This window comes from Piliocolobus tephrosceles, chromosome 20, assembly GCF_002776525.5.
Source record: "Piliocolobus tephrosceles isolate RC106 chromosome 20, ASM277652v3, whole genome shotgun sequence".
NCBI classification, from domain to species: Eukaryota; Metazoa; Chordata; class Mammalia; order Primates; family Cercopithecidae; genus Piliocolobus; species Piliocolobus tephrosceles.
Genome location: NC_045453.1, coordinates 48,937,253 through 48,962,127, shown reverse-complemented (window position 1 = coordinate 48,962,127; position 24,875 = coordinate 48,937,253). Strand labels below are relative to the sequence as shown.

Here is a 24,875-nt window from a genome sequence, read left to right as displayed (position 1 = left end):
TCACTTGTGCAAGGTTCAATGCAGATATTCCTGGTCCAATTATTCTCTTTTGAGCAGTAACTCAATTTGAGTTCCTTTCACCTCAGAGTCCTTTGCCATGTAGAAAGGAAAGAGAGGGCTGGGCACGTTGGCTCATGCCTGTAATTCCAGCACTTTGGGAGGCCGAAGCGGGTGGATCATTTGAGGTCAGGAGTTTGAGACCAGCCTGGCGAATAGGGTGAAAATCTCTCTCTACTAAAACGTACAAAAAATCAGCCAGGCATGGGGGCAGGGTTCTGTAATCCTAGCTACTTAGGCAGCTGAGGCAGGAGAATCGCTTGAACCTGGGAAGCAGAGGCTGCAGTGAGCTGAGATCACACCACTATACTCCAGCCTGGGTGACAGAATGACTCTGTCAAAAAAAAAAAAAAAAAAAGGAAAGAGAGAGTGTGTGCAGATAATCACTCAGGATGTTTTATGGTCAGACCTGGAAGGAAAAAACTCTTCACAGTCCAAACCTAGATCCAAGTATACCTAGAAAATGTCTCAGCCATGAACCCAGAAAGAAACTAGATACTGGGATAGAGGTGATGGAGATGGGGAGTTGGGGGATGCTCTGAAATGTTCTACCACAAAGGTGATCCCAATCAAGGTCTAGTGGGCAGACAGACATGCAAACAGACACAAGTGCCCCAAGTGTCATAAAATCAATAACAAACATATGAATAGGGTGCTCTGGATGCTCTGCTGAAGGAGGTAGGATTTAAAAAATTTTTATCAGCTATTGATACCATTTCATAAACGTGCTTGAAACTTAATTGGTTTAGTCTATTAAATTTTTAATTATTTTTCCACAAAAATTGTAAGCCCATGTTCCCTAATTCAAAAACAGAGCCCTGCTGACAAGCCTGGTTCGGCAACTGGAAACATAGAGCCCGGCTGTTTATCAATACTCGTTATGTGTGCTTACTGGAACATAAACTCACCTGGAATGGGGATCTCTCAGCGTGAAGGGATTTTAATAGGATTCATTCATACATTTGTTCAACATTTTATAAAGACATCTGTCCCCAAAATTCAATTTACAATTTTTACAACATTTTACAAAGACTTTGATCTCCAAATCTCCATTTACAATTTCACAAGAATTTACATTCATTGCAAACGTTTCTTTCCAGAGTTTTTTAAAGGTCATTTTCTTCCTTAGGTCCAAAACTGTTACTTTTTAGATGAGAGGAGAGGCAGCTGAGGCTTACATGTGGAGACTGTGTGTGATGAAAGGGCAGGACACAGCGGCCCCGGATCCTAATTCAGACCAGCCTGCCTCTGGCAATAGGAAAGTCATTTGTTTCTGCGAGCCTACACCATAATCTGGCACAACTGGAGGTTAGAACCATCCTTAAAACTCTTTGGCTATGGGATTCTAGTTTGCCATCTTAATTTATATATTCTATTTCGGCGCTGATTCTCCAGCCCTTTCTCTTTTAAGTGATCCTAATTAGAAAACACACAGGAGGATCCTTCCAGGATTTAAAGGCTGCTGGGATCCCCTCTTTGATCTCCCATCTGAACTACCCTGGACGGTTATTGTTTCACGTTTCTCCCCCCCCCCCCCCCCCCCCCTACCCCCCCCCCCCCGCACTCCAGTGACAATTATTGACATTTTAGAGCCTAGAAATAGAAATAAGATGTCTGACTGGCCCGGCTGCCTACAAAGCAAGTACCCCTCCAAACATCTCCCCTCCTCCCTCGCACTTCCCCCTACCCAAAAAAAAAAAAAAAAAAAAAACTGAAAAGGAAAAAATACAGCAGACTCTATAAACAGCTGCCAATTTATTAATAAGATGCTGGAGCTGGTTAGAATTTTAAAGATGCTGCAGGCATCTTTAAAGAGGCAGCAAGCCCTTCCTCTCCCGGGCACAAATAAGTCCAACCAACAGACCCTACCTTAACCATTGCTGTTTAAATTCTGCGAAGTGCCGCGGTGACCGGAGGAACCTTCGGAACGGAGCAAAGGTTTGCTTTAATATGGATAATACTTGGTTGAGATGCCTTGCGAGAACTCGAAAGCCGCTGAATTAAGAATCTTAAATCTTTCTACGGCGCGGAGGAGGAAGGTAGGAAATTGGAGGGGGGAAGGGAGGCGTGCCGTCAAGAAAGTGTTACTTATTTATTTAATTTCATTCACCAAAAGAGAATTCGGAGGCTCCATTCCGGAGGCACTGGCGTCCGGGACGCGGGAAGGGCTTGGAAATGTGCGAAGCGGATGTGTGCGAAGGCATGGACTAGGTCCTGGCTCGCTGGGAGGGAAGGGCTGGGCTGGCGCTGGGGAGGAGGAAGGGAGGGAACCGGTAGGAGGCGGGGAAGCGCACTATAAAAGGCCCAGCCGGACTGAGAGTCCGCTACTCTGAGCCACTTCGGTAAGGCGGGAGGCCGAGCAAGATCTAGCAGGGAAGCGCGCGGTGCTACGGACGGACCCAGTTCGCTCCAGCATCCGACGCTAGGACTCCGCGCCCTCAGCCAGATCCCGGAGCCCTTCCATTCGCCAACCGCCCCCTGCAAAGCATGAGCCGCACGCGGGAGCCCGAGGCTGCAGCGCGGCCATGAGGCGGTGGCCCGGGATCAACGGCTGCGCGACGCCAGCCCCCAAATCCCCTCTGGTCGCGGCACCCCCGGGATAAGCCCCCTAGACGCAAGCCCGCTAGAGCCGAGATTCACTCCCAGTTCCTGAGCGCCTGAGCCGCGGGCCCTGAGTCCCGGCAGCTTCCGGCCAACACCTGCGCCGGTGACCAGACGGACGCCCAGCGAATTGGACTCCCCTCCCTTCCCAGGCTCTACGGGGCGCCGCGGACGCGCGAACAGCCGCGCCGGCTAGCGGGCGGCCCAGCAAGTGTCAAGACCCTTCGGAAGGACACTTTGGCACTTCTCCCCTCTCCCGACTGCTTCAGGCAGGGATCGCAGGCAGACACCTGGCTTATCCGGCGCCCCCTCCGTTTTCCATCACTGCAACTTCAGCTCCATTTTGCAATAAAGGTTTCTAAAGCAGCCCAGGCACCACCCCACCCACCTACAGCCCCGAGCCTCAGTGAGCACAAGGGCTCTACTCGCGCCCCCCACAGCGACCTCGGCAGTGGGCACTTGGTACAGCCCGGCAAGCGGACGCAGACGCCGAGGGCGCCCCGGCTACCTCCAAATCGTGCCAACCTCGGTGTGCCCGGGGCCCCCATCTGGAACCGGCCCTCCCCGGGACTCTGTGTGCGGGGCGGAGCGGCAGGCAGCCCCGAGGAGCGCGGAGAGTAGTGGAGGTGGCTCGCCGGGTGAGTGGCTCGGGGCGGCGAGGGCGGGGAAGCCAAGCGTGGAGGTAACTCCCGGCCGCAGCTGAAGCCCTCCTCCTCCTCTTATCCTCCTCCTCCTCCCCGCGCTCCTCTGGCGGCCGCTCCCGCTCCAGCTGCGGCGCCGCTGCCACATCTGGGGCGCCCATGTGCGCTCGGGGGCTCGGCTGCGCCCGCCCCGCTGCCGACCCCGCAGCCCCCTGCCAGCAGGGTGGCCTCCGGCCCGGCCCGGGTCCCAGGCAGCCCCGGGACCCAGTTTTCGCCGCCGCCGCCGCCAGGCAGCGCCGGGGCTTGCTCCGTAGCCGGCTTGGACACCCCCGGCCTCGCGGTGGCTCCGCCGTGGTGCGGCGGCGGCGGCGGAGGCTCCTGCTCCCCCGGCCCCGCACGCCCTGCCGCGCCCTGCGCCAGCCCCGCAGGCCCGGGAAGCGGAGTCCTGGCGGGAGCCGAGGCGGGAGCCGTGCTGCCGGGCTCCCGGGCTCCTACTCCTCCTCCCCCGGCGCCGCCGCCGCCGCCGGCCGCCGCGCCGGGTCCTAAAGCCGCGCGTCTCAAGAGGATGGTGCGCCTGGCGGCCGAGCTGCTGCTGCTGCTGGGGCTGCTGCTGCTCACGCTGCACATCACCGTGCTGCGCGGCTCGGGAGCCGCCAACGGGCCCGACGCGGCCGCGGGCAACGCCAGCCGAGCCCAACTGCAGGTGAGTGCGCCGCCGGAGAGGGGCGTGCGCGCCTGTGGGAATGGTTTGTGGGGCGGGGGTGCTGAGCTACTGCCTGGTGGATGCAAGGAGGCGGGTCCCCCGCCCCACCTAAGAGCAACTGTTTTGGTAGTAGTTTTGCCCGGACCACTTGACTTAGGCAGAGGCGGAGCGGGGGCACGTGCCTGGAGGCTGCACCCGGCTTCCAAGTCTGGTAACTGCGCTCCTTCAGTTCCGTCGGTCACGGGTCAGGTGCAGAGTTGGTAGGGAGGTGGGAGGGAGCGAGGTTTGGGATGAGCAGAGGAAGTGTGGAGATATGCTTGCTTGGGGGTGCTACCAGTCTTTCGTTGACCTTCGGAGGCTGAGTAATGTTACTCGAGGCTGGAGGGACGCAAGACTTCAAAGGATGATATCCCTGAAGTCTTTGGGAGAAAGAACTCCGGGAGTCTACCCCTTCAGGAAGCAATGCCAAAGGTCAGGACGTAATTTCCCAAGGAGAATAGCCAGGCACCCCCTCCTCACCCTCAGGGTTCCCTTGCTTCCAATGTTCCTCCGGAGGCCTCGCCTGAGGTCCCCCGGTTGCCCCCTTGGTCGTGGGGAAGGTGCAGAGTGAAGGCACTGGTAGTGATTTGGGCCAGTGTTACCTGGGGCTTTTAAACTCGTAGCAAAGTCTTTCTCCCAAGGATCTTCCCCGTTGAAGGTCGCTTTAGCAATGGGATTCTGTTTATCCATTTCAGCTTCAGGTCAAGGGGAGGGCATAGTGGACGGTCAGACACAATGTGAGTTCTGACTTCTGAAGAGAATTGCCCAGCTAGGCATTTCCTGCCGCTACCTTGGCGCCTTTCCTTAAGTCTAAGGGTGGGACAACTGTAAACTTGGAGCACAGGCAAAAGTAAGCAGGGATTTTCCCAGGAGGCAGAGGGGATTCTTTGGCTCCTAAAATCGGCTCAAACCAGGCGCGGTGGTTCACGCCTGTGATCCCAGCACTTTGGCAGACAGAGGCGGGTGGATCACCTGAGGCCAGGAGTTAGAGACTATCCTGGCCAACATGGTGAAACCCCGGCTCTACTAAAAATACAAAAATGAGCCGGGCGTGGTGGCGCACGCCTGTAGTCCCAGTTACTTGGGAGGCTGAGGCAAGAGAATTGCTTGAACCTGGGAGGTTGCAGTGAGCTGAGATCGCGCCACTGTACTCCAGCCTAGGTGACAGAGCGAGACTCTGTCTCAAAAAAACAAACAAATAAATAAATAAAACGAAATAAGCATTATTCATTGTTCCCAAAGGACTTTATGTTCATTGTCTTTGATAATTCACTTTTTACATCTTTATACAATTTGTAGCGAAACTTTACCGTAAAGAGAAAACTCATAAAACACTTCCATTGTGTTTACTATGTGCCACTGTTTTAAGTGCTTTACAGAATCTAACTCACTTAATTTAACCATAATCTTATAAGACATGGTACTGTTAATATAGCCCCTTTACAGATGCAAAAACTGAGGTACAGCGAGGTTAAAAAACTTGTCAAAGTTCAGACATTCCAAACTCTTGATCAACTACACCAAATTTTCTACCAGGATAGACTAAAGCAAGGTGATTATTGCACGCAATTACAGAACCAACAGTAGAAAAGTACACACCCCAAAGCTTGAAGTTGTTTTAACTTTGAGATATTTCTAAAAATGTCCTAACTTTGTGGGATCTCTCATCTTCTCCTGTGGGTAGCTAGGTACAGTGACAGACTGAGGGAATTTCTATGGGGAAGTTGAAGATGCCACCATCCTATAGACTGGGGCACCCACCAATCTAACACTGTAGGGATAATTCTTAATATCTTTAAGATTTCTGGAAGTTATATTTTATACATGATGCTTTCTTTCCTCATGGACTCATGAAAAGCCATAAAAATGATGTTCTGTGGAAAAGTAAATTTGGCAGATTTCTTTATGAGGTGTTTGCTATCATTAGAATAACCCGGGGTTGGCCTTTTCCGCTTGAACAGTAAGGTAATGAGAGAAGCAGCTGGTGGAAGTGGCAGTTCTAAAAGGGAAGTAGACTGAATTCTCAAAAGGGGCTTTGGCTGAAGAACTGCCCCAAGAGGACAGAACAAATGGGGGATTTAGAAAGAGTTATGCTCCTAGAAATATCTGAGTCCCAAGTAGCTGCTAATCCACCAGCTTCAGCTTATCTTGTAATAGTGTTCGGTGATACTGTCCACTCAGTGCACACACTTTTCCAAGCAGAATGATGAATTTAGCAGTTTAGTTCATAATTTTGCTGTTTTGTGACTTGTTATTATAAAAGTTTTATACTCTTCCTGACCAAAGTTATTTCTTTGGCCCTCTGACTCTGCAAAGGTTTTATAAGTCAAATGAAGAATGTTCTGCCAAATGAGGAGGTCTGCAAAAGACATTTATTAGTCATCATTTTCAGGCCCCAGAAAGTGAATTTGCCAGTAGCAGGTGTATTTGAAGACAAAACTGTGGACACTGTATTCTTTCTTTTTACCAGACATTTTAAACCCAAGTCTTAAACATCATCTAAATTTGTTGGTTCTATGCTGTCCTGAGCTACTAAAATCCTTCTTCTTAATCAGAAAAGTAATCCATATACATCATTTTTATTGTTTTTGTCTCTGTGTACAACCTTCTAAAATATAAGGTTGTCTTAGAAATATGCAATGGTGGGCTTATTTACCCGAATTGTAGTATGTTTGGATTCATCTAAAAAGGGACACATTCTTATTTAAGAACATATCAAGGACACCCAATAAAGTAGTAGTAAGAAAAGCAACAATAATAGCTAAGATTTATTAAGTGCCTTTTATGTGGCAGGCACTGTTCTTAGCGCTTTAGACATATTAGCTGTCTTAATCCTCACAAAAATCCCATGAATTGAGTACTATCGTTATTCCTGTTTCAAATGGAGAAACTGAGGTTAGGTAATTTGCCCAAGGTTGCACAGCTAGAAGCTTCTTAATTTATTTTCGTTATTTTATAGTGGGGAGCTATTTGAAGCATATTTCTATTGCAAGTTTTGGATAAAGTTATACACTCAAGAGAGAGAAACGCTTTTAACCATTTACATTTTCAAATGTATCTTGACATTCTTACTGTGTTCACTATGACATATATGTATATATACACACATTATATATACATACATACACATCTATGTATAAATATTATCTTACTTTTTTTTGTAGTTTCAGCATACTAGGGGCTACATTTTTGACTCTTTGTATGACTGTCTCCCCTAGTATGCGCAAGTGTGCTCAAAACATTGATAGGTACAATGTGACAAGGTGGCAGTAAAATGTTTTGAGTACACTATCCATATTGGTTAACTGGCTGATGAACATAAAAATGTTTGTCTTTGAACTGTTTTCAGTATTTTTCCATTATCTAGTAGGAAATTAGACAACTGTGTGCAATAGCTGCATTAAAATGCATGAAAACATCAACTTTTTTTTTGCTTTTGAATCTTATTTCGTTAGAATAAGTATGTCTCATATTAATCAGATACTCAGATTAGTTCTTTCACATATATTTAATTAATGTTAATGAGAAAACATAGACATGGATATAGATATAGATATATAATAAAAGTAGTCTGGAAGACAAAATATAGAATCCATAGGCAATAATAGTACTAATAAAGGTATTTCCTTTGTCTGAAATTCAAATGATTGCCTTTCCACTAAATCTCAGTCAGTTTTAGAATCATGAATTTCTATATATTTTTAGTAGTAAGCCAGAACTCATTAAGTCAGTGAGATTTAAGCAAGTATTATAAAACACCAATTTGATTATTTTTACAGTAACATTAAAGCAAACCAAACTCTGGAATGTAGTAAAATGTCTCTGTTCTCTATTTCCTAACTATCATCTTTATGAGCACTTCCCATCTTTTATCCCTCTATTGCCTTCAATAAAACAGCTTAGCTTCTTGTATTCACTGCTTTGGATTTAGGAGTTCATCCAAGCTACTTATAGCAGTAGAAGCAAAAGCATAATTTATCTGTACTTAATACAAGAAAGTCAACAGCCATTTGTGTTTCTTATTTTGTGACTTACCTCATTTTCCAGTCAGGCTGATTACTTTTACTGGATTGTTTTTTTAAAGGATGAACAGTTGTCTCACTTAGCTATTGCTGCAGAACAACCCACCCTAAAATTTAGTGACTTAACACAACCACCATTTTATTTCCTCATGAATTTGTATGACAGCACCTTGCTTGGGCTCAGCTGAGTGGTTCTTCTGGTGATTTCACCTGATATTACTCATGTAGCTGTAGTCATCTGTTGGCTTCATGTGGGCTAGGTGGTTCAAAAATACTTCACTCATTTGTCTGATAGTTGGTGCTTGCTGTCACCTAGGTTTGCTCTCCATAGAATCTCTCATCCTTAAGGAGTCTAGCTCATATATCTTTACATGGTGGACTCAGAGCAGCAAGAGAATAAAAGCAGAAATTGCAAGACGTCTGGATGAGTTTGTACAACATCATTTCAGCTGCATTCTATTAGCCAAACAAATCACGTGGTTACTTAGATTCTAGTGGACAGGAAATAGATTCCACTTCTTGATGGGAGGAGCAACAAAGTCACATTAAAGAAGAGCATGTGTACACAGGGAGGAATCGTAGGCATCTTTTTATCTTTGTTCTCCTAATTTTTGATTTACATTTTTAGAACCCATAGTGCAAGGACATAAAGTGTCCTTTTTGGTGACTGTCTTTTTATCAAGGTGAAATTCTTTATCTCTTTTATTGCCTTTAGTCTTGAATACTTTTTTGTGTCATATTAATATTGCAACTTTGCTCTTTCTTCCTTTTAGAATTTATTTGGGTGTCTTTTCCAACCTTTATTTTCAAACTCTTTTTGACTTTTTATTTTTTTCAAATTTATTTATTTATTTTGAGATGGAATCTCACTCTGTCACCAGGCTGGAGTGCAGTGGTGCAATCTTGGCTCACTGCAAGCTCCGCCTCCCAGGTTCACGCCATTCTCCTGCCTCAGCCTCCTGAGTAGCTGGGACTACAGGCGCATGCCACCACTCCTGGCTAATTTTCTGTATTTTTAGTAGATACTGGATTTCACTGTGTTAGCTAAGATGGTCTCAATCTCCTGACCTCGTGATCTGCCTGCCTCAGCCTCCCAAAGTGCTGGGATTACAGGCGTGAGCCACCACGCCTGGCCCAACTTTTTAATTTAAATATATTTCTTATTAATAAGCTATAGCTAAATTGTACTTGTTTATGCAAAGCATCAATGGATTTAACCCGTTTATATTTATTGTGATTATTGATAAATTAGAATTTTTTTCATTTTATTTGCTCTTCTAAAATTGTTATTTATTTTCATTTTTCCTCCCTCACTCTCACCTTCAATTTATTTATATCATCTTTGGCAAGAGGATTAGCCTTTCTATGTCTAGATTTTCTCATCCGTAAAATAGATATATAGTAACTATTTCTCAGTATTATTGTAAGGATTAGAACATTGAATGCATGCTAAATGTGTTATTAGAGCTTGGCATTTAATCATTTGATAAGTATTTATTTATTTGTTTATTTAAGTGGAGTCTTGCTCTGTTGCCCAGGCTGGAGTGCAGTGGCATGATCTCAGCTCACTGCAACCTCCACCTCCCAGGCTCAAGTGATCCTCCCACCTCCGCCTCCCAAGTAGCTGTGACTACAGGTGCTCACCACCATGCCCAGCTAAGTTTTGTATTTTTTGTAGAGATGGGGTTTCACCATGTTGCCCAGGCAGGTCTCAAACTCCTGGACTCAAGTGATCCACCTGCCTCAGTCTCCCAAAGAGTTGGGATTACAGTCATGAGCCACTATGCCTGGCCATTTGATAAGTATTTAAATATTACTTTTTAAAATTTTTATCAAGTTTTGAAAGTTATCTGTTCTATTTCTATTATGTTTAACATTTTAACAAACATAATTGAACTAACACTTTTCTATTAATGCTGAGAATCAACCATTATCTATAACCTAAACCCATCACATAAACAAGATTCTGACATGCTAGATGCAAGATTCTCTGTCTTGTCTGTATACTATCTCTAATTTTTTAATCTTCTGAAATTTTAGCGCTAGAATATTTCTTTTAATCTTTCTTTCTTTTTTCTTTCTTTTCTTTTAGTATGTCTATTTTAGGAATCAATTCTTATCAGTTTTATTATACTCCCAATAATTATTTAGACTTAATTCTAAGATTTACTTATTTATCTAGCTGCTGCCTTTTGAGACGGAGTCTAGCTCTGTTGCCCAGGCTGGAGTCCAGGAGTGCAGTGGTGTGATCTCGGCTCACTGCAACCTCCCTCTCCTGGGTTCAAGCGATTCTCGTGCCTCAGCCTCCCAAGTAGCTGGGATTACAGGTACCCGCCACTATGCCTGGCTAATTTTTGTATTTTTAGTAGAGACAGGGTTTCACCATGTTGGCCAGGTTGGTGTCGAGTAGATTTCTCTCTTTTATGATCTCAGGTGATCTGATCTCAGGTGATCTGCCTGCCCCGGCCTCCCAAAGTGCTGGGATTACAGGTGTTAGCCACTGTGTCTGGCGTGCTGCTGCTTCTTCAATCTCATACTTTCATCTTTTATTTTGCTAAAACACAGTTTCAAAAATTTTTTCAGAGACAATTTATTAATTATAAACTCTGTGAGAACCTATATCTTTAGACCTATCTTTATTTGATTCTCAAAATTAAATGCTAATTTGGCAGTTGTCTGTCTTCTATCTTATTTCCCCCCTAAGAATTTTAAGAATACAATTTAATTTTTTTATACTATCTCATATTTCAGATGAGAAGTCTAATACCATTTCTTTGTAGGTGATTTTTAAAAAACTTGATGCTTTTATGAGTTTTTCCTTTATTCATAATGTTCAGAAATTTTACCAGGTTGTGTTTAGATTTAGGGCTTTAGCTGTTAGTCCTGTCAGCATATGGTGAACCCTTTCATTCTGAAGTCCCAACTTTGTCTCCAGCTTGAAAAAATTTCTTTAGTTATATCTTTGTTATTTCCAATATCCCTGAACTCTTTTTCTGTAACTCCTGTTAGAGATTGAAACTAACATTGAGATTGAGATTTCAAGATCCATCTTTAATGTCTCTTAATTTTTCTTCTCGTACTTTTACTTCTGCTTTTTAATTGTGTCTTATGTCTTGAGGCATTCTTCTGGCTATTTCAACCCCAGTGTCTTGTTTAGGAATATTTCATAACTGAACGCTCATAGTAAATATCAGATGCAAATGTCAAACTCAGCCACTCTGAAACCCAGGACTGAATGAAATAGCTCTACCATTTCCTGCCCTCAGCCTTTTCTCCTAACTTTTATAGCCTCTTTTCTCCCCTTCTTTTTCCTTCCCTTTCTTTCCTTTTTCTTCCTTTTTTATCTTCCTTTCCTTTTTCCTTATCTTTCTTCTCGTCTCTCTCTCTCTGCATTTTTTAAAGTTTTTTTAAAGAAACAATATATAATTTACATACGATAAAATGGATGAATCTTAAGGGTTCAGTTTCATTTTTACAGTTGTATATGCCTATATAGTTACCACCAAAATTAGGATATAGAACATTCCCCATCACCCAGAAAGTGTTCCGGTGCACAATTGTAGGCAATTTACTCCTTCCAGAGGCAACCAATTTCTGGCTTCCATTACCATAGATTAGTTTCGCCTGTTCCAGACTTTCACATAAATGGAATGTACTGTTTGCATTTTTCTGTGCGCCTGGCTTCTCTCATTAAACATAGTTTTTGAGATTCATTTATTTTGTGTATATCAGTAGATTTCTCTCTTTTATTGCTAAATGATAGTCCACTGTGTAACTCTATCACAATTTGTATATTCCCATCAATGGACGTTTGGTTTGTTTCCATTGCTTTGCATATTATGAGTGAGACCATGTTAGTGTTTTTACACAAGCCTTTCTGTGGACCTATGTTTTCATTTCTTGTGAGTAAATTTCTAGTAGTGAGGCTGACGTAGTCTCTGTTCTTGATATTATTGTGGCAATTCTTCTAGGGAAACTGACTTTTTAGAGATCTCACTTTCCTTTTCTCAGCTCTGTAGTGCTTCACTTTCAATCGATTGCCACTTGTTTCTTATCTACCAGAAATCCCTCTCTCTCTTCTGTAGTTGGCCCTTCTTTCAGCTTTCCAGTTCTGTTGTGGATTGACTCATATTTCTTCTACCTCCTCCATAGAATTAATAAATAGAAAAGAGGTAAACGCCACCTTGGTCAGCCACCTTGAGCTGAAACACTATAATTCTATTTCTTAATTTTATTTTCCTTTATATAAACCAAAATAAAGTTATATCATTTGTGCTGTTCCTTCATTTATTCACTTCTACCCATAGTTTAAAAGGCATTAATCTTTGAGGTTTGGGGGCATCCTCAGATGTCTATACATTTGGTCACGAAGAATCTGTTTTGCTTTTAAACTTACAAAGCAAATAATCTCAATAACATTTTCCACATGTCATACAAGGGTTTTTAACAGCTCTTAATATCAGAACATTTTTCCTCTGATATGCCCATTAAATCCTTTATGCTACATGTTAATTTCTTCTTCACTTTGTTCACTTTTTTTTCTTCCTAGTATTCATGAACAGGTGGCTGCACTCTTTTCAAGAAACTTCTCCTGCAGAACTTGAAGATTATTATGTAATAGCTCCTTTGTCATTTCCAAATTCCATTATCTCAGTTTCTTTAACTTGTCTTCACTAGTCTTATTGTAAAACACTTTAGTGCTTTCTGTGGTTCTATTATGTCTCTCTCATCTTCTGAGAGCATCTGTCTTTTGCAACCCTTGGCTTAGAGTTTACAAATTTTACCCTTTACAAATGTTATGAGTTGTAAACAAAAGGATGACAATGAAGCCCCTTTCCCCAATGATAGCTAAGAGTGTCCCTCGGTCTCTCCTCATCCCCCAAAGACAGGAGATCATTTAGGGATGGGATGGGGTTGTCGGTTTAGTGCCCAGATTATATGTAGTGGGTTCAAACAAACAGCAAGGGAATGTGTTATAGAAAATAAAAAAGGAAACAAAAAAACTTCACTTTGCATGTTATTTAAACCTTATACAATTCCTTTTTATAAGAATTATAAGAAACTGTGAACATAAATACATAAAACTTAATTTATTTCCTTCTGTGGCTTATCAGTCAAGAGTTTAGATCACGTCCAGTGCTGACAAAGCCAATATGCTTCTTATGCCCAGTGTTTCTCTTGGAACTAAACACTCACTGCCCACTGTGGTCCCTGTCTTGATAATGTAGCCTTCTGGCTCTTTCTCTTCCCTGCCTGCCTTCTTCTTCCCCTACCAGAGATTTCTGGGGTCATCTCTCAAATAAATTACTTGTTCTTTGTCTCAGGGTCTCCTTCTGGGAAAACCCACACTAAATGAACCACACCCGAATGGTAGTCATGATGATAATGGATACTCCTCTAGGTAGTAACAATACAGGAAGTCTCCAGAAAGGTAACAGAGCAGAGTTTCCATGAGGCACCTGCTTGTTGTTGTCATTAACAGCGAGGAAGTCTGTTAGCCTCAGAGAGATGCGCTGCAGGCAGCAAAAGAACCAGGCTATCCCATGCACTCCCGGAGCAGTCAGGAAGAGGGAAATTCCAAAATTGCAGAGATGGGCTGCAAAGGTCACGCACAGGCAAAGCCTACAAATTCCTGGTGTTCAGAGATCTAGTGGGTCCTTTTTCTCCTGAGATGCTGATCCCATGGTCCTTTACTATGTTAGGTGGGAGGATGAGTGACAATGGGGAGGCCTCAGAGGCGTGTGGGATTGTCCTCTAATGCCTGAAATAAGCAGAGGCCAAGGTGCCTTGACACAAATAGCTTAGCATCAACTCCCTAAGCACAGACCAGCATGTGTCCCTGGAAAGTTATCTTTGTAAACCAAGTAGAAGTCAAAACAGTAGGTTAACTACGCCTTCTTCCTGTTGGCCTGACTCATGCACATTTCAGTAAACCCAATCGTCTTGCAGAGAGCACTCTCCATGGCTGATACACATCCATTAGACAGCAACACCCGCATTCTCCATGGAAGAGATAGTACTGTGAGGTTCATGGAATAGAAGAGTTCTGTCTTCAAGTTTGGGTCTCTGAGCTGCCTGATTTGCAATTTTGAGTAACCCAGTCACCAGATATTCAAGAGCAGTGACCTGGAAAAGGTCAGGTAGACTTTGAATGCAATGGGCCATTGATGTCTTCTGGACACCACTTATCTATTTTCAAAAATAACAAAGTATGTCCAAAATCTATATGAAGAATGCAGAGAAGCTGGAAATGGTCATAGCCCACCCCAGTGTTAACTTCCTCCCACAAGCATCCAGATAGAATATTTTCACCAAGGACAAAGGAACAAATAGCCGACATGCCTTGCCTCACAGGTAACCCTGGGAGATAGCAGTGAGGACAGGAGGAGAAGAGTGACAGTCATTTTATTATTATTTTTTTAAAATACAGCTTTGTCAAAGTGCAATTAACAACTAATAAGCTGTACATATTTAAATGAAAAATGTGACAATACTGACACCTGTAAAACCATCACCATAGTCAAGATGATGAATAAATCTACCATCTGAAAAGTTTCCTTGTGCTCCTCTGTGAGTTTCAGCAATCTCCGGGCAACCACTGATCTGCCTTCTCTCACTGCAGATTAGTGTTGGATTTCCTAGACTTTTATATATGTGGAATATAGAATGCATAGCATTGCATGATATGGCTTCTTTGCTCACCATAATAATTTTGAGATTCATTCACGTTGTTTTGTGCATAGAGAACTTGTTCGTTTTTATTACCAATTCATATTCTATTGTGTGGATATACCACAATATTCTTACCCATTGACTCATTTAGGTTATTTCCTATTTGGCAACTATTAAAAATGCTGTGAACATTCGGGTATAAGCCTTTGTGTGAACATTTGCTTTCATTTCTCTTGGGTGAATACTTTGGAGCAGAATGGTTGGATCATATAGCAGTTGTATGTTTAGCTTATTAAGAAATTCTGGAACTCCTTTTGGTGCACTCACATAAAGTGTTTAGGATCTACAACAATCCAGGTACTTCCTTGGAAAACTTCACGGAATTTAAAGGTTGAATCCCAGGATGCTATTTTTCTATAGTTAAAATATAAATGTATGAACTACAGTATATTATGAAATACTGGAAGAAGGAGAGAAGACACTGTCTCCTTAGAAAGAATTCTCCTTTCTTTTCAGAATGCCCAAAGTAGTCTCATGGGTCTCGATTCTCCAAGTGATGGTGGTGACACATCGATTGTAGTGACCATCATGGTGGGGGTTGTGAAAAGAAAATTAGATGCTGAACCAAAAAAAAAAAAAAAAAAAAAAAAAAAGGCTAGAAAAGTGTCCCCAGAAGAAAACTCTACTTCTCCCACATCCTGCTGTCCAATATTCCTTGATTCTCTTGCCCCATTCCTAGTCCCCATGAGTGGAAATTAAAAAACCAGAAATGGATTTCATATCTTCTGCCTGGGGCCTCAATTACATTGTGCCATAGAAACCTGGTGTGGATTTTGAGCTCAAAATGAATTGGAAGCCAGGTTTATTGCTGGGAATCTTCAAATTTCAGGGAGTAGAAAGAGCAAAAATAAAAATGGAGATTCCCACCGGGCGTGGTAGCTCATGCCTGTAATCCCAGTACTTTGGGAAGCCAAGGCAGGCAGATCACCTGAGGTTAGGAGTTTGAGACCAGCCTGACCAACATGGAGAAACCCTGTCTCTACTGAAAATACAAAATTAGCTGGGCATGGTGGTGCATGCCTGTAATCCCAGCTACTCGGGAGGCTGAGGCAGGAGAATTGCTTGAACCAGGGAGTTGGAGGTTGCAATGAGCCAAGATTGTGCCATTGCATTCCTGCCTGGGCAACAAGAGTGAAACTTGATCTCAAAAAAAAAAAAAAAAAAAAAAAAAAAAAAAAAGGAGATCCCATTAGATGTTCCTAATTCTTGGCCCAAGAAATGAATTGAGGAAATTCTGACCTTCTGGGCACATGGGACGTAGGAGAGCACAGATTGTTAGTGACTCACATAGGATTCTCATTATGAGGGAAAATATTGTCCTTCTCTTACACATAAGGTAACCCATCCATTGCCCAAATGTTCAGTAGGTGCATTCATGGCCCAGAGATAGACAAGAAGCTCAGAATGGCTTCTCAGCCCTTGCGCCTGGAATGTGGTCTACAGACCACCAGCATTAGCATCTCCTGAAAGCTTGTTGTAAAATAAGAGTCTTAAGCCATGCCCAGAACTACTGAATCAGAATCCGCATTTTAAAAATGTTTATTTATATATATTTTGGGAGTACAGGTGCAGGTTTCTTAGGTGTGTATATTGTGTAGTAGTGAAGTCTGGGCTTTTAGTGTACTCATCACCTGAGTAGTGAACATTGTACCCAATAAGTAATTTTTCAGCCCTCATCCCCTCCACCTCCCACCTTTTGGAGTCCCCAATGTCTGATTACTCTTTGTATGTCCGTGTATGCCCATTGTTTAGCCCCCACTTATAAGGGAGAACATGTGGTGTTCGACTTTCTGTTTCCGAGTTATTTCGCTTAGCATAATGGCCTCTGGTACCAGCCATGTTGCTGCAAAAGACATGACTTCATTCTTTTTTATGTGTGAGTAGTATTCCATGGTATATTTCTTTACCCAATCTTCCACTGATGGCCACTTAAGTTAATTCCATGTATTTGCTATTGTGAATAGTGCTGTGATAAACAGATGAGTGCAGGTATCTTTTTGATGTATTGATTTCTTTCCCTTTGGGAAAGGGAATATACTCAGAAGTGGGATTGCTGGATTGAATGGTAGTTCTATTTTTGGTATTTTGAGAAATCTCCACACTGTTTTCTATAAAGGTTATGCTTGTTTACATTCCCATCAACAGCATATAAGTGTGCCCTTTTATCCACGTCCTCGCCAACATATGTTGTTTGTAGACTTTTTAACAATAGCCATTCTGACTTGTGTAAAATGGTATCTCACTGTGGTTTTAATTTTTTTATTTATCTGACAATTAGATATGTAAAGCATTTTTTCATATGTTTGTTGTCCTCTTGTATGTTTTCTTTTGAAAAATGCCTGTTCATGTCCTTTGTCCACTTTTTAATGAGGTCATTTGGTTTTTTCTTGATGAGTTGTTTGAGTTCCTTTTAGATTCTGTATGTTAGCCCTTTGTCAGATGCATAGTTTGCAATTTTTTTTGGTACAGAATCTGTATTTTGACAAGGTCACCAGGTTAATCATCTGCAGGTCATGGTTTGAGAAACACTGGTCTACATGCATGTTTTTCTTACAAGTTGCAGGTCCCAGAAAGCACTTAATACAGGTCCTGTGTTATCCAACTATTGCCTAATAATACGGTAGGACAACTAATACAGATCTCAGTGGTCTGCAGTTATAAGCATGTACTCTCACACTCAGGGGTCCGTGGGTCAGCTAAGGTTCAGTAGATCTAGGCAGGGCATGGCTTTAAGCTATGGATTGGATCTAGGTTTATGCCATGGGTCTCCCATTCTTTTGTGACCAGCAGGTTACCTGCCACACATTTCTCTCATGGTGATGGGATTATACCTCAGTCATATCTGTTACCATTTCATCAGCCAAAACAAGTCACAAGATCCAACAGACGAGCCAAAAAGTGGTCATGGGCTTTGGAGTTGTTTTGATTCCAGTTCTGCTCCTCAGTTAAGTCTCTGCCCCTAAGCAAAATCCTTACACTTCTCTACATCTCTGTGTCCCATTCAGTAAAATGGGATAAGAATAGTTACATCACCAGGGCTGTGTTGGGAAGCTGCTCAGCCTGACTCCGGGGCCAAAGTAAGGCCAAGAGGGAGAGAGAGTCCTAGAGGGCCCTGCCACTGAGAAGTTAGAGCTAGAGAAAGCTCCCACATGTCATCCTGTGGGTTGCTGTGGCAGTACAGGATTCAGCCCCCACCAAGGGTTGTTTCTGAGTCAAGAAACCCACGCCCATCTCTTTCCATCTTTTTTTCGGAAGGGTTGCCCTTTCACTGCTTACAAATTGTGTGCTACATAGTAGGAACTGTGCCTGCAAATACGTTATTCATCACTTATGGGGCTTGGACAATTTGAGCCTGTGACCACTTTCCCTGATGAAAGGGCACTGTTTCCTACCTTCCTTCCCCAGATGCAACAAGAGAAACAGAACATGCCTGGGGACAGGAGTTCCACAGGCTCTGTGCGTTGTATATTGTACTTCTTTTTTTTTTTTTTTTTTTTTTTGAGATGGAGTCCCATCGTGCCACCCAGGCTGGAGTGCTGCGGCACAATCTTGACTCACTGCAACCTCCACCTCCCAGGTTCAAGCAAGTCTACTGCCTCAGCCTCCTGAGTAGCTGGGATTACAGGCACCCACAACCATGCACGGCTAATTTTTGTATTTTTAGTAGAGACAGGGTTTCACCATGTTGGCCAGGATGGTCTCGATCTCTTAACCTTGTGATCCACCTGCCTCAGCCTCCCAAAGTGCTGGGATTACAGGCGTGAGCCACCATGCCCGTCTCGGCCATACTTCTAACAAGGACCTGCTCAGAGTTACAATTCTTGGGAGTGATACAGTAGAAGACAATTATGTGAACAAACTTCTCACCTTTCCAACTAATGCTGGGATATTCATTGAGTTAGCACGGGAAAGACTGGCCCCCATGATTCAATTGCTTCCCCCTGGGTCCCTCCCACAACGCATGCAAATTCTGGGAGAAACAATTCAGTTGAGATTTGAGTGGGGACAAAGCCAAACCGTATCATTCCACCCCTGACCCCTCCAAATCTCATGTCCTCACATTTCAAAATCAATCATACCTTCCCAACAGTCCCCCAAAGTCTTAATTTATTTCAGAATTAATCCAAAAGTCCACAGTCCAAAGTCTCATCTGAGACAAGGCAAGTCCCTTCTGCCTATGAGCCTGTAAAATCAAAAGCAAGCTAGTTATTTCCTAGATATGATGGGGGTACAGGTATTGGGTAAATACAGTCATTCCAAATGGGAGAAATTGGCCAAAACAAAGGGATTACAGGGCCCAGGCCAAGTCTGAAATCCAGCAGGGCAGTTAAATTTTAAAGCTCCAAAATGGTCCCCTTTGACTCCATGTCTCACACCCAGGTCACACTTATGCAAGAGGTGGGTTCCCATGGTCTTAAGCAGCTCTGCCCCCGTGGCTTTGCAGGGTCAGCCTCCCTCCAGCTGCTTTCAGAGGCTGGCGTTGAGTATCTGCGACTTTTCCAGGCACATGGTGCAAGCTGTCGGTAGATCTACCATTCCGGGTTCTGGAGGACAGTGGCTCTCTTCTCACAGCTCCACTAGGCAGTGCCCAATTAGGGACTCCGTGTGGGGGCTCCAACCCCACATTTCCCTTCTGCACTGCCCTAGAAAAGGTTCTCCATGAGGACCCTGCCGCTGCAGCACACATGAGGTCCCTCCCACAACACATGAGAATTCTGGGAGATACAATTCAATTGAGATTTGAATGGGGACACAGCCAACATATCAACATGCCCCTGACCCAGCAATTCCACCTGAGTATGTGACCAACAGAAATCTATTCACTAATGCACTCAAAGACCTAAAAAAGAATGTTCATAGCAGCACTGTTTAAAATGGTCCCAACCTGGAAATAACCCCAATGCCGTCAACAGAATAGATAATAAGATAGTTAAGTGTACATAGTGGGAAGGAACAAATGACAACTACATGCAGCATGCACAATTTCACAAATGTAATGTTGAGTGAAGGAAACCAGGCACAGTAAAGTACATGCTGGATAATTCTGTTTAGGTAAAGTTCCAAACCAGGAATGAGGAACCTGTGCTGTTGGAAGAGAGTTACCTTTGTCAAAGAAGTGATGAAAAGGGAGTCCAAGGAGGGCAGCTAGGGCACTGGTGATGTTTTGCCTCTTGATCTAGGCATTGGTTACATAGTTGTCTTCAGTTTGTGAAATCTCATTGAGCTGTAGAGTCATATATGTGTATATTTCTGTAGGAATATCATACTTCAATTTTAATAAAAGAGTAAAGAATGCAGCAGGCAGGGTACATGGTGTAGAAGAGATGGCTGGTTTTCACTGGGAAAGATGACCCACAGCCCTGGAATTCACTCTCTGGGCTCCCTGATGTGTGTGCTATCCTGCAGATTGTTCTCCAAATGGGAATGAATGCAGGCTAGTTTCAGTATTATGGGGGTGCTCCTCTGCCTCAGGTCCCAGTGCCATTGTTACAACATCAAAGACCAACTGCTGGCTGAGATGCGGTCCATATGAAAAGAGTGACCAGCAAATTTACTGCTTGACTTCATTCCCTTTAAAAGGAATTGGCTCCATGGTCCTCCTTCAAAGCTCAATTGTAGACATATATCTTCTTTATAGGACATCGTTTACAATAAAGAGGAGCAATAACTTAAAATTTTTAAAACAGAATACCTTTGAGAGCACTGTGAGATGGACATTCCATTTCATAAACATCACTGTGGTTACATTGCCCAAACATTCCCAGAAGTCCAGCCATGGGCCTGCGAGCCTTCTACTGGACATGGTGACATTTGGGGACTAATTTGAATTATATTTTTATGCTCCAGCCCTTTCCCTAGGCTCTGAAAGTTCTTGAGAAGGTCATTAATGAGAGGCAGTCTACTTCAAAGCAGAGGGCCACCTCACTAAAATCAGGCAAAATGGCACAATTCATAGCCCATCACTCATTAACTTATTTGGAGCTGCCCTTCAGTGGAGTAAACATTTTTTAAGGGTTAGGGCCAAATTAAACTCCTGGATCAATTATACGTGGTTCCCCAATACCCACATGGACATCACTCCACATAATTCCAGTGTGAAAATGTCACAGACTTACTAGCATTTCCAGATACTAGAACTCAACTAGAAAACAGCAAAGTTGTTTGTATGCCTGTCAGAAAATGAAGAATGTTACTAACTTTCCAAGAAAGAAGAAAGTAAAATTATAACATACAGGAAGTTTTTGGCTTCACATGGAGTCTGACCCAGATGTGAAAGTCACATCTACAATCAAAATGACCAGCCTCCTGAAAACTGACCAATCCAGAATAATCCTTTCAAGTTCACTCGTGATAGCAGTTGATCAGCCCATAGGGAATACGACGTTCTAAAGAGTGGTCAAGTCATCCATTTCTGTTTAACCCATTACTCCTGAAAAGGTTCAGCTCTCCACACGTTGCTGGAAAAAGGCTAACAACTCAGTGCATCCCTCCCTCTCTGCTCCCCTCACTGGTACATTCAGGAAGACACGAACCAGGTGAGACAACTGAGAGCTCCTTACTGAGAGTGTGAAGTGTGATAGCGGCACAACATGCACTTCTGAAGACATCATGAAATGAGATAAATCTGGGGAATCCACATCAACTAGAAAAAAACGGGAAACATTTGAAGAGGCATTGGGATCACAAAGAGAGTGAATCTAAACATCGAATAGCAGGTATTAAATAGAAATAATGAAAGGCAGGTTCTTAGGAAAAAATATATGGCAGACTAGGTATTCGAAGTTCTGTTCCAGGTTCTCCCCAGGGAATCACTGCCCTAAAGCTCTGTCCGGTGTGGTTCTCTCATGCCCCACAGTGGTTCTTTAACTTCTTATTCGCCAAGGCCAGGATTAATGCTAAGGTCTGGACTAACCCAATAATGGACATGAATGGCCTTGGCCTTAAATTTTCAGGGGTCCATCTGTAGGTTCCTCCCTGAGATCTGAGAAGGTTTTTACTTACTTCTTTCATTTTAAGGTGAATGCTAGTGGGGGAATTATTGTGGTGTACCCCGAGAAGGTTCTGTGTCTTGGTCCTGACAATCTACGTGAAGTACCTTTTGTGCCACCAGGATACGTGGGCACATGACAGGCACTCACATACACAAGGGTCACTGCATGTGGCTGCAGGAATGCCCAGGTTGGACCGGGGCTTCATCTGTGCCCCAACCCGCCTGCACTCCATGGTGAGGCACGCTGCATAGAAGGCAGGTTGCAGACACTCTGCAAATTCTAGAATGTTGTTGTTGGCAAGATAGCCAAGCCCCAGTGTCTCATTTCGTTGACAAATAATCTAAAACCTGGAGAAATTAAAAGATTTGGCTAAGACCATACCATTCATTCATCCTAGTGCCAGCCAGTGTCTTTCATGAACCACACAACCCCCCATTCCTGAACATCTGTAAAAGTTTTCAGAGCCCTGCTTAGCTGAAGAGAATTAGAGTAAATGTACATCTAAAGTGCTGGGGTCCTGCTACATGGCAGTTGCTCTTAGGTTGTTACAGGAGCAGAAAAGTAATTAAATGGACATGAATTTTCTCTTTTATTTAATATACAACCAAACTGCAGTCAGGCAAATGAAATAATGTACATATAAGCACTGAGCACTGCCCAGCCACATAGTTAGCATTCTACAATTCCATTCATTCATTCAGCACTTTCATATCACGTGGTTGTGATGAGCAGATATTGTGCTAGGCACTGGAGATTCAATAGAGAACAAGCCTGTGTTCTAGAAAGAAAACTGACAAGAATTGATTCATAATAAAGAAATTATTATAGATTGTAATAGGTACTTAGCAGGACATAAACAGGGAGCAAAAGACAGGGAAAACTGAGAGTTCCTACTAAAAGAGGGTAGTCAAGGAAGGACTTGAGGGAAAAGTGACACTTGAGTCCTGAGTTGGGGGATAGAAGGACCAGCTCTGCAAAGAACTTGGGAGAGCCAGTCAGGCAGATGGAATCACAAACACCAAAGCCTTGAGGTGGGAAGGACTTTGGCATGACTAAGGGATGGAAAAGAGACTGGAGAACAGTGTGTAAGGAAGAAAGTGGCACATGAACTTGTAGAAAAAAGCAAGAGTTTTGCAGGTCATGATAAAGAATATGGCTGTTCTAGGACTGGTGAGAAAGAAGCCATTGAAGAGCTTCTAAATGATGGCTCCGTCTGATCAGTGGAGAATGAGAGGGAAGAACATAGATATGTTAGAAAATTTCATAATAATCCAGGTAGGAGGTAATGGGATGTGGACCAGGGTAGAGAGGAGTGGATGGATGCAAGACACAATTTTGAGACAGAGCCAACAGGATATGGTGGTGGATTGCATTTCAGAGTTAAGAAGTGAAGAGTCAAAGACAACTTCCAATTTTACAAGGGTAGAGTTCATGTCAGTGGATTTACATGGGATATGTGGAATATGAGATGCCTCTGGGACATGTAAGTGAAGATAATAGCAGGGAGGTTGTCAAGTGGACAAGCTGAGAATGAGGCGTCATGACCAAAGTGGTAAAAGGAGAACCAAGAGGGGTGGTGTCACAGAAGTCAGGGGAGAAGAATGCCTTAAGGAGAGAGGACTTCTATCGAATGCTGCTGTGAGAACAAAAAAGATGAAGCCAGAGACGTGCTCATTCAACTGGGCAACGCAGCTATGACTGGTGACCTGAATGACAGCAGTTGCAGAGGCATCATGGGAATAGACTCCAGTGTCTGTTGGGTAAAGGAACAAATGGAAGGTGAGGAAATGGAGACAGAATATACAAATAAGTCTTGCAAAAGTTTTACTATAAAGGGGAGATGTATGAACATGTGGTCAAAAAAGAGTTTTTGGTTCATGTAAGATCAGAGATACCAGGGCATCTGTGATGCTGATGAGAACGATCCAATAGAAAGGGAGAGATTGATGATGCAAAACTGAGAGAGGAGAAATGCGGAGTGAATTCTTCAAGAAGGCAAGAGGCTATGTGTGAGCATTGGCCTTTCGTAGAAGCAGGAAAGCTGATTCTGTGCAACAATTGGGAAGAGGAAGAAAATGAGCTATGCAGACAGGAGAATAGATAGAGTGATGGTAATAAAAGAGTTACCATCCCATGACTCCTGTTCCATCAGTGAAATATGAAGGGAGGGCAGGAGCATAAGTAGGACATTTGAGGAGAGAAGATATGAAATGGTCATCTTGGGTACTGAAGCAAGTGAGATTGTGAAGGAAGGGCAATTGGATTTTGGAACAGTGCTTAGTATTCATTTGAGGGTTTGAGGACGTGAATCTAAAATAAAGCAAGTTTGTCAAGTTGGATGCTTTTATTGTTCCCATCACCCACCTGCTTGGCTACTAACTTACAGAAGTTGGATCACTGAGTTCAACCAAAATGGAGGTGTTGCCAGTCAACTATATAAGGAGAAGAGAAGGGGGCAAGCAGAGTTGAGAGCCGTTGCAAGGAAATGATTAAAATAAAAGAACACACGTCGAAGAAGGAAAGTAAAAACAAGAGAAGGCTGAAGGGAGTTGAGAAAATGGTAGTGGCTTAGAGATCTCAACTAGTTTTAAAACTGGAAAAACGAGTTAAAAGAACAAGAAGTGTCTTTATTAGAAAGTTTACTGACAACAGGTCTAGGGAAGAGGGTGGTTGAGATGCAGTAGAGGGAAAGAGTGTGGGAGGTGAGGAGGTCCAAGAACTGGGGAGGTCATCTACGTGGATGTTGAAGTCACCAAAAGGATAACAGGAGGTCAATGGTAAAGAAGACTAAGCCAGAAGCTGGGCTTTTCAATGAATAGAGAATGACCAGAAACTCCACAGAGCAGTTGGAACATCCAGCATCTTGAAAGGAGCGGGATTTGTTTGTCTGGTTTTTGTTTATATTTTTCAGGAGGAAGGGGAAGAAAAGGTCAGGAGGTAGCCATGGGACCAGGAAGATCGAGGAGGAGGTTGAGGGGATGTTCAGAGAAGTGGAAAATGAGAGATTGATTATCATGGAGTAAGAGCCCTAGAAGGCCAGTAAAGGACAGGTTTGGGAAGGTGAAGGAGGAAAGGCTGAGTCCAATTA

The 24,875-nt window shown here is 43.3% G+C and overlaps 1 protein-coding gene across 1 annotated transcript in view; it reads left to right on the top strand.

The window, feature by feature from the left end:
- The first annotated feature begins 3,388 nt into the window (after window positions 1-3,388).
- Window positions 3,389-24,875, top strand: part of ISM1 (isthmin 1) — a 77,991-nt gene continuing 56,504 nt past the window's right edge. The window contains exon 1 of the mRNA XM_023217844.2: window positions 3,389-4,002. Within this exon, the coding sequence (XP_023073612.1) occupies window positions 3,865-4,002 (138 nt within the window). The 5' untranslated portion in view covers window positions 3,389-3,864. The remainder of the gene's footprint in view (window positions 4,003-24,875) is intronic.